Source organism: Talpa europaea (genome assembly GCF_964194135.1).
Source record: "Talpa europaea genome assembly, chromosome: 10".
Lineage (NCBI taxonomy): Eukaryota > Metazoa > Chordata > Mammalia > Eulipotyphla > Talpidae > Talpa > Talpa europaea.
Window position 1 is genome coordinate 44,048,277 of NC_140077.1, and position 9,999 is coordinate 44,058,275.

Here is a 9,999-nt window from a genome sequence, read left to right on the forward strand (position 1 = left end):
AGGCTCCAAAAGGGTTACCCCTTCTTTCCCCTTCCCCCTCCCATTCTGACTAAAGCCCGGCGCCCTCTCCCCCGCGCCCGGCCCTCCGGGCATGCTGCTCTCCAGACGAGGTACAGGTGGGACAAACCAACTGGGGAAAGAAGGGGGGGGTCAGTCTCAGCAGCCAATGAGGACGCAGCCTCAAACCTAGCCAATCAGGCCTGCTGGGGTTTAGCCAATCGCGCCCGAGGAGGAAGACCTGGGTCCGCGCTGGCGGCGCCGGCTGGCGGTTGTGGGTGGTGCTGCGTTGTGTCAACGGATCGCGTCCCGGCTCCCCGCTAGCTGCCTGGTCCTCCCGGAGCCCCGGCCGCGCCAACCCCGAGGCCATGGCGTGGCGGTGGGGGTCCGCCATGAGGGCGGCCGAGCTGACGGGCTGCGTGGTGAACGCCTCCCGCGCCGGGCAGCCCGAAGAGGGCTCGTGGAGCTGCAGTGGGGTGATCCTGAGCCGCAGCCCTGGCCTGGTGCTGTGCCATGGGGGCATCTTCACCCCTTTTCTGCGAGCCGGCAGCGGGGCGCTGGCCGCGGAGGGCGCCGCCTTCCTGCCGGGCAGCAGCTGCACCGACGACCTGCGCCTGCACGTTCTGTGGAGTCCAATGGCCGCCAGTTCCTCAGGCCGCGCGGAGCCGGGCCGCCCCGGCCTGTGCACGCCCCAGTGCGCGGGCCTGGAGCCGGGCCCGCTGACCCGGCCTCGCGGGCCGCCCTTGCAGCCCCCGCGCCCCGCCGAGCTGCTGCTGCTGCTGAGCTGCCCGGCCTTCCGGGCCCACTTCGCGAGCCTCTTCGGAGGCGACGCGGCCGAGCTGTGGCGCTTTGCGGGCGCGGCGCCGGACGACGAGGCGCCGGAGGACGAGGAGGAGGACCAGCTGCGGGCGCTGGGCTGGTTCGCGCTGCTGCGCGTGCGGCCCGGCCGGGAGGACGACCCCAAGGAGCGCGGGCCCGCGGTGGTCGTGGCGCCTTTGGGGGCTGTGCCCAAGGGCGCGCCGTTGCTGGCCTGCGGCTCCCCGTTCGGGGCCTTCTGCCCGGACATCTTCCTCAACACGCTCAGCCGCGGCGTGCTGAGCAACGCGGCCGGCCCGCTGCTGCTCACCGACGCGCGCTGCCTGCCGGGCACCGAGGGCGGCGGCGTGTTCGCCGTGCGGCCGGCGGGCGCGCTCGTGGCGCTGGTGGCGGCGCCGCTCTGCTGGAAGGCCCGCGAGTGGGTGGGCCTCTCGCTGCTCTGCGCCGCCGCCCCTCTCGTCCGCGCCGCCCGAGTGGCGCTCGGCCGCCTGGCCCCCGCCGCCGCCGCCCTGGCCGCCCTCCTGCCCCCTGAAGAGGGAGCCCCGTGGGGCCTGCCCCTCCAGGACCCTGCGTCCCGGTGGGCAGCTTCGGCCGTGCTGGTGGAGTGCGGCACTGTGTGGGGCTCCGGAGTGGCCGTGACGCCACGCCTTGTGGTGACTTGTCGGCACGTCGCCCCTCGGGAGGCGGCCAGGGTCCTGGTGTGGTCCACCACCCCTAAGTAAGTGTGCCGCCCGCTCCCCAGGTCTCAAATCTTAATCCCGAGGATTGTGTAGGCCTGGCCTGGCGCTGATGCGTTGGTGATGAGGGGCCCGGGGCGGACCCGTCATCTTTGGCACCCAGATGAACCCTCTCTGGTAGGCAGTGCATGGAACTTGGACAAGATGCCAGGCAACTCTGGGTTTGGGAACAGTGGGTCACCCTGCAGCACAGGCTGGTATATTTGATTGCCCCTTCACAGTCTGAATTCCTTGCGGGAGGTTTCTCTGTCTCAGATCTCAGCACCCCCACCCACCACCAGGCCCTTGATTGGAGACTTCCTAACTCTGCCCTTTTTCCTGAATGTGCTGGTGAAGTCCCAGGGGCTCAGGATGCTGAGCCATTATCCTTGGATAATGAGATATGTGTGTTAATCTTTTTGACTTAACTCTTAGATCTTAACCAGAACTTCCCTTTGGATCAAAATTACAGGTGTGGGGTTCCACCTAATTAGAATATGGGAGTGGGGCCCAGGCAGACAGACCTATTTTGAACTCTATTTGGATGCTCCTGGTGGGCAACGAGGTTGTGACTTTAGTCATTTGTTTCCTCTGCAGGGAAAAGGGCTCTGCCCTCCTTTACTTCCACTTGCTCTGACAGTGGGGACAGCAGACTCAGTTTCCTGGCTTACTTTTCTAGTATAGGTTCTAGTTCCTCTGTAGTCCCAGGTGCTTAACTTAGGTCAAAGCAAAGCAGCTGCAGCACCTAGGTATCAACGCCTGATGTTTTCCTGTGCCTGGCTCAACCCTACCTTGTAAGCCTTTCCAAATCCCTCAACTCAATTTCCAAGGTTCACCCAGCCTGACTATGCCATAGGGATCTCCCACTGGCAGCCTACAGGATAGCCATGCTTTATATAGGGAAAACTTATAATGAGCATTTCCCTGTGTGTGGTCTCCCCATTACCCCTTCTTTCCCCCTCTACCACCACACACAGAAGCCTCCAAGTCTACTGGAAGCTACCCCTGCAGAGTGTGTAGCAGGAAGCCCCTTAATCTCTGTAAGTTGCCTCTCCATAAATTGACATGTAAAGTCTTGGAACAGAGCCTTGCATGTAGTAACTCCTGTGCCAGTATTTATAGAGATAAGGACCCAGAGGGATGGAATCATATGCCTCTCCCACCAGCCTTCAGGATCGTGAGCATCAAATGGGACACTGAAGGAAAATGCTCGGAATGTTTGCCCCGGGTCCTACCACTTTGTCACCTTGGGAAAGTTGATCAGCTTCTCTGGGCCTGAAATGGCACTGTCTGAAATAGAGATATTAGTATTTGGTTGTGAGAACAGTTGTGAGAACTAAATGATGTCCATAGAGCATTAACACCAGGCCTGGCTCACAGTGCTCATGAGATGATAGGTGTTTATGATCTTAGTGAGTGAAGGCCAGGAAACTTTATGAAGAGGTACTTTACAGTTTGTAAAGCATCTTTGGAAATACCACCGAAGGGTTAAGCAACATGCTCAGAGTTGCCTGACTGGTAGGTTTCAGGGTGACACCAGACTTTCAACTCCCAAGTTCATGACTTTTTTTAAAAAAAGATTTATTTGTTTATGCATACAAAAACTGGGTTACAGGCCAGAGGTGCGGGGGATGAGAGGATTCACCAGAGACAGAGTAGGGAACAGAATAAGCAGACTGACCGAAATACACTGCTGAGGGGAGCAGCAGACAGGAGAGGTCTGCTGCCCCATATGGGTAGCTTCCTGGACGGCTGGGAATAGAACTCGTGCTGCGGGGGCTGTGGATAGCTTCACAGTGCTGTGTTCAACCCCTGCGCCACCAGGGAGACCCCCCCAAGTTCATGACTTTTACTGTCACCCATCTTGCTTCCTCCAGTGCTAATGGCCAGAAAGCTCACATGTCATTTTGTTTCCCTTGCTCCCAGGAGTGTCCGTATCTGGGGACGTGTGGTGTTTGCCACCCAGGAGACGTCTCCCTATGATATAGCGGTGGTGAGTCTGGAGGAAGAGCTAGATGGGGTCCCCAGACCTGTGCCCGCTGAGAATTTCCATGAAGGTAAAGGACAAAGGGTGCCTTCTGGTCTGGGCCGAACTTAGGAAGGAGAGTCAGGACTGGGTGCTCCAACCCTGAAGATCAGGGGCCAGTCCCCCAGGCCAGCTCCCTTTTCCATCTCTGCTGGAGTACTGAGTCAGAGTGGCATCAGGCTGGAATTGCTCTTGGAGGCTTTCCTGCTCTTGCCCAGCAGACCGCAGATGCTAGGGGGCAGGTGGAATCCCCAGCAGAGGGTAAGGGTACCTTTTTCCTGGCCCCTACAGCCATGTAGTGTGGAGGTGCTGAGCCTCAAGGTACTCTGCAGCCTGGTCAGACAGCTGTTGCATGTTTGAGGCCCTAGTGGCATGATTTGAGTAAGACTGTGATGCTGCCACTGTAGTAGCAGTGGTCTTACTTTGTGGGTACAGTGTGATAGAATGACAGACTTGCCATCTCTTTTGCCACTTATTAGCCCTGTGTCCTTGGACAGACAACTTAATGTTCTCTGCCTCAGTTTCTACATCTGTGAAGTGGGAATAAAATGGTCCCTACTCTTGGGTGTTGTCAGGAGTGGGTGAGAGATCTGTGAAGCCCTTAGCCCTGTGCCTTGTGGCGTCCAAGTACTATTTTTCTTTTCTCACTAACATGCTTCTTAGTTCCATGAGAAGATGGCTGTTAATGCTGTAAACATTCATTGAGCACCTTGTTAGGTGCTAGGAGCCCCAAAAAGTGACTAGCCAGTCCCACAGGGGAATGAATACAGCAGATACAATACTGGGAGCTCAGTGGGGGTTCTGGCAGCCACCTGTGGGGCTCTGGGGATGCTGTGTGGAAGCAGGACTGTGAGCAGAAAATGGAAGAACAGAGCAGGTTTAGAATGCTGGAGGGAGCAGGGGCAGGGTTGGGGAGTCCTGCCAGAGAGAAGAGGCTCCCAAGGTTCTCTCCCCTTCCCTTCCTGGCAGGTGAGGCTGTCAGTGTGGTGGGCTTCGGTGTCTTCGGCCAGACTTGTGGTCCCTCAGTGACCTCAGGCATCCTGTCAGCCGTGGTGCAGGTGGATGACACACCGGTGATGCTGCAGACCACGTGTGCTGTGCACGGAGGCTCTAGTGGGGGACCCCTCTTCTCCACCTACTCAGGGAACCTCCTGGGTAAGCTCTCTGGCCCCTCTCCCAGACTTCCCCATGCCAGAGCCTAAGGCTTAACCAGACAGTGTTCCATGACAGCCCTGGGTGCCACCCCCATTTGGAAGCTGGAATTAGTGGAAAGGGGTGAATGCTTATCCAGGAGGGAAGAGACCTGAGTTCTGGTTTCTTTTCTGCCTCTAAGCCACTGCCTCGAAGGCACAGTCTTAGGTATGTCACTTAATCTCATTTGATCTTTCAAACTCAGTAGTTGGGTTAATCCGAAGGTTTCAAACTCAAAAGCCTACAGAGGTTGGCTAATGAATGAGCAAGTAAAGTCAATGGCCGGGAGAGGTGAGGGGTGAAACTGGGGTGAGCACCACTTAGCTCCAGCATGTTGTTGCCACTTTAGGAAGGAACGTGGACCTAATGCTGACTGATTCTCCAGTTTTCCCCTAGAAAATGTGAATTTGAAAAAAATGATTGTTAAATCTTTCAATTTTAAAATTGCCAAGTAGTTCAGATTTTTAATAAGACAGTCTGTTTATTAAAAAAAAAAAAAAAAAAAAGAAAAGCCAAACTTGAGTCCAAAAGGACTCCAGCAACAGCCTCCCCTCTCCTTGTTTCTGACTGCTTCCTCCGTGTGGGAGGCCTTGCTGTGCCATCTACAGTAGATTTACTTATTTTTCTGACCCTGGTATATAAATTAAGGAGCTTCAGAATTCCTAGCCCACACCTCTCTGAGAAACAAATTTACCAACTAGAGTGAGGTGTTTGAGTGCAGCCTTTTTATCTTTAGCCTTGAAGTGTCCACGCAAACACTCTTGCTAGTTTCTTGGGTCAGCTCCTTCCTCTCCCTCACGTTCAGTGTGCCTGGTGATTCACTTGTAATACAGCGGGATCCATTTGTCACAACCTGCATTCCATTTCCCCCATATACTGGTTGGCACATAAATTATATAGATGCATGTGGGTGCATGAATTAGTGTGTATTTTATGTATATAAGAATATACGTGTGTATATAAATTATATATGTAATCTAGCTTGGTCCATTGAGGGGCTAGAAGCAGTGACATCCCAGTTGCAATGAGCTCAACTAGAGCCTGAATTTTGGTTTCTAAGAGACATTCTTTAATAAAAGAAACCAACAACTGGTTGATTACAGGACTGGGGCAGGGAAAATTCAAGAATTTATCCTGGAGCTTGTAATGCTAGAAAGGAAGAAAATGCTACCAACTCCAACAAAACAATGGAGCACATCAAATGTCGAAAGAACCAGGAGCCAATCTGAAGGAGGCACCACTGGAACAACTTGAGCAACAAACCGAAGAAAAGAGTGACTATTATGAATCCACACAGACTCATCACTTAAATCACTGAATTAATTTTAAATGGAGACAAGTGACACCTCAGAAGAATGTAGAATGTAGAAGAAATGCGGAATATAGGAAATCACTATTAGAACACCGCAGTAGGAGCTGCTGCAGACAAGATCCACCAAATGATGCTCAAATCTGGACCAAAATTTACATAGAAACAGAACATTTGCAGAAGCCTAAAGCATTTAGTAGAGGGCAATATCTCATTTAGTTGCCTTCTTTGTTTTTTTTTTTTTTTTACAAGACCCTCCACCAACAGGAAGATGATGACTTGCTAAAAGCTCAAATGATGGTTAGTATTTTTTAGCAATAAAATATTTTTTAATTGAGGGATATACTCTCTTTTGGACAATGCTATTGCATACCTAATCGACTATATTATAGACATAACTTTTATGTGCCCTGGGAAACCAAAATATTGGTGCAATATTCACTTTTTTGAGGTGGTCTAACCTGAACCTGCAGTGTCTGAGGTGTGCCTGCCTGTACTTTCTAAAGGGAAAAACAGTGAGTGTGCAGTGAAGAAACCTGGCAGAGGGCAGCTTAGCCCAGTGACAGTAATTAGCACCACAAGTAATGCTTCTGGAAATCACGCATCTCCTGATGGGATGCAATGAGAAAAGCAAGTTGGTCTTCTTGATGTAATATATCAATCTTATGGGAAAAGAGCAGGTAAACGCACATTGTGGGATACTTTACAGAATAACTGATCTCTACTCTTCAAAGTGCCAATGCTATGAAAGATAAAGACCACAGAACTGACTCAGATTGGAGGAGATATGGCAACTAAATGCCTTGGGGGATCCTGGATTGGATCCCCTGGAACATAAAAAGCATTAATGGAGAAACTGGTGAAATCCAAATGAATTCTATACTTCAGCTAATAGCATTGCACCGAGGTTAATTTCTTGGTTTTCATCAATGTTTTTGGTAACAAGATATTAACAAAAACAAAAGCTGGACAAAGGAAAACAGGAGCTCTATACTGTTTTGGCAAGGCTTATAGAAGTCTATATTTATCTAAAAAAATTACATACACATACACACCCGTGCAGGCCAAACAAAACTTGTCTGTTGGTCGGATTCCGATTCATTTATTCATTAATAAGTGTTTATTGAGTGTCTCCTCTGTGCCAGGCACTGTTCTAGGTACTGAGGAGACAGCATGACCAAAACGAAGTCCTGCCCTCGCGGAGCTGACAGTACTTGGAGAGAAAGATAACAAAATAAGATAGATATATGGTATGTTAGATGCTGATGCTGTTAAGGAGAAAGTAAAGCTGGAACGGGGGACCAGGATGTGGGGCATCCAGTGTCCCAAGTCCAGTAATTGTCACTATGAGGGGACTTCAAGCCCTCAAGAAACCTAGGACTTTAGAGTGGGGATGGGCTGCCCTTCCCAACCATGTCTGTCCTACTCACACCCTCTTTTCCTCTCTAACTCCTCAATAGGCATCGTCGCCAGCAACACCCGGGATAACAACACAGGGGCCACGTACCCTCACCTGAACTTCAGCATCCCCATCACAGTGTTGCAGCCTGCCCTGCAGCGCTACAGCCAGACGGGCGACCTGGGCGGCCTTCGGGAGCTGGACAATGCCCCCGAGCCCGTGAGGGTGGTGTGGCGGCTGCAGCGGCCCCTCCCAGAGGCCCCTAGGAGTAAGCTCTGAGACTGTGTTACCCTGCTGGAGAGAAGAGCGACCATGATACCCCCAAGAAGTGCCAAGGCTGATATCCTGACGTGGTGTGCCCTTCCTTGTGGGACTGCCTACCCATCTCACCCACCGCGTTCAGCTCTGGAGTCTAGATCAAATGTTTCTCAGCTCCATGGGTCTTCAACCTGGCAGCCTGTTTGGGGTGCTTTCTTGAGCCCCTACTTCTTTCTATCCCTCTGGCACTAGATTCAGCTCTGATTTCCTCTTTTGGGGGCCCCACTACAACTGCACAAGGGCCCTGGTGCTGGCTGGAAGACGGGCCCAGCCTGGTTCCACAACTGTTCCCTGTCTGGAGCTGCTGCTGTTCTGAGGCCTCGGTTCCTCTCTGCTCTCAGTCAGAATTGGGATGATGGGGAGCACTGAGGCTGCCTTAGAAGCCTCAGTAGAGAGGTGGTAAGGAGGTGTTAAGACCAACTCTGCCAGTCAGGAACACTCACTGTGTGCCCAGGGCCCCGTACGTGTAGGGCCTTGCTCTGAGAGGCAAGAGGAGCACCTCTCTGTTCTGTTCTGCCAGACCTGGGTCTTTGCATGTTAGGGGACATTGCCCTACAGGGCTGCTCTGATCCAGTGCCTTAATTTTCCAGCCCTTAAAATGGGTCTCAGGGATGTCGGTGGGTAGAATTATCTATTTGGGGTTTGGGAATAAACATAACCTGTGGGAAAACATCTATACTGATGTACATCAGATTCTTTCTTCTTTGTTTCTAGAGTTGAATTAGGAAGAGGCAAACATCAGGCATAGAAATATACCTTTTCTGTACTGCTTTCTTGTTGGGGCAGGGGGTGCTGATCTCCTGGGATATTCTCGTGCCAGACTGGTCCTTGGTAGCTGGTCATAGAACCTGTCAGCACCAGGTGGGCTTGTAGGTCCCAGAAGGTGGTGGTCTTGGCTCAGAAGGAAGTGTTCAGAGGGTCCAGGATGTGCTCGGCCTGTTTTAGACCCCTGGGGTGGATGGGCTTTAGGGGATTCAGGCATGAATGAGGCCAAGGCAGCCCCCAAGGAGGTGTTAAGACCAACCCTTCCAGTCAGGAACACTCACTGTGTGCCCAGGGCCCTGTACATGGGCCTCAAGAAATGATCATTAAGTCATTAAATGGTGGATGACTGCTTGGGGGTGACAGGGAGGCTAATTCTAAGCAGAGAATCACTGGAAGTAGTTTTTTTCTAAAATCTGATTGTTGAGTGCCAACTCTGGGTAACCATAGAACAGTCCTGTGATAATTGTCTTCTCTTTATAGATTAGGGGTAGGTCCAGAGGGCAAAGTTAGCTTGAGAGAAGTGCCATAGTGAATTAATGGTAGGGATGAAGGTTAAGGTGTGACTGCTGGGAGGAGGAGGGGGAGGACTTATTCCCTGTGTGGGCACCAAGGAGTTAAAGGGAGACTATTGTGTCAGCCCATTTGTTTCATGAACGGAGCAGCTTTGTCCTGTTCAGGTGCAATATGTCCAGGGGCTCAGGGACAGAGGGTCAGGCAAGCTTCAAGCTGATCATGAGCAGAACCTGAAAGCAGAGTCAGTATTGACCAAGTGGACTGGAAACAGGGTGTCCAGGTTGAGAGAATGGGAGCTGGGACAGGGATGAGTGAAGCCACCTGCATGTTCTGGGAGTGCTGAGTAATTGAAATTGGAAGGGAGCAAGACTGGAGATGGGAGGACTAATTGCAATGACCCTGGGCAGGGAGAAGTTGGCTAAGGTAGGACCAGGGAGGGTGCAGAAGATCAAGCAATGATACGGGAGGGGAAACTTATTGGATGTGGGGCCAGTGCAGAGACAGAGAAAGGTTAAACAGGGTCCAGATCTCCAGCAAGGGTAATGATGGGTGGCTGACAAATTTAGGGACAAGAAGTTTCCTTGAAGTGTCTGTGGGGCCTCAAATTGAGAAATACAGCAAGCTGTATTAGGCTGAGTTAGGATAATGCAGTAAAAAAGACAGCCTCTGCCCATCACACTCAATCTCAGTGGTTTAAGACAACAGAAGAATATTGCTCATGGAGAGTCCAAAGTCGTGTATCTAACTGGGATGGGGAGGTGGCTCTTGGGCAGTAGAGATTGAGGGACCCTGGCTCCTTCCCTTTTGTGGCTCTGTCATCAGGTCTGGGGTCACAAAGTCCTCTCTGCCAGGTCCTCTGTAACTTGACTGGTGTACAGGGGAAAGAGAGAAGATATTCCTGTTTCTTTTGTTAAATGATTTTATTTTGAAACAATTTCAAACTTAGAGA

At 51.9% G+C, this 9,999-nt stretch overlaps 1 protein-coding gene across 2 annotated transcripts; it reads left to right on the forward strand.

Moving 5' to 3' along the window:
* Nucleotides 1-247: 247 nt before the first annotated feature.
* On the forward strand, nucleotides 248-7,733 carry TYSND1 (trypsin like peroxisomal matrix peptidase 1; the record flags this gene model as incomplete). 2 transcript variants are annotated; one of them, XM_084244825.1, is made up of 4 exons in its annotated part: nucleotides 248-1,531; nucleotides 3,456-3,586; nucleotides 4,525-4,710; nucleotides 7,516-7,733. In XM_084244825.1, the coding sequence occupies exons 1-4, from the start codon at nucleotides 366-368 to the stop codon at nucleotides 7,731-7,733; spliced, it is 1,701 nt and encodes a 566-aa protein (XP_084100951.1). In that variant the 5' UTR covers nucleotides 248-365. The 2 variants fall into 2 exon arrangements, with proteins under 2 accessions (XP_084100951.1, XP_084100952.1); XM_084244826.1 differs by lacking the exon at nucleotides 4,525-4,710.
* Between the last annotated feature and the right edge of the window lie 2,266 nt (nucleotides 7,734-9,999).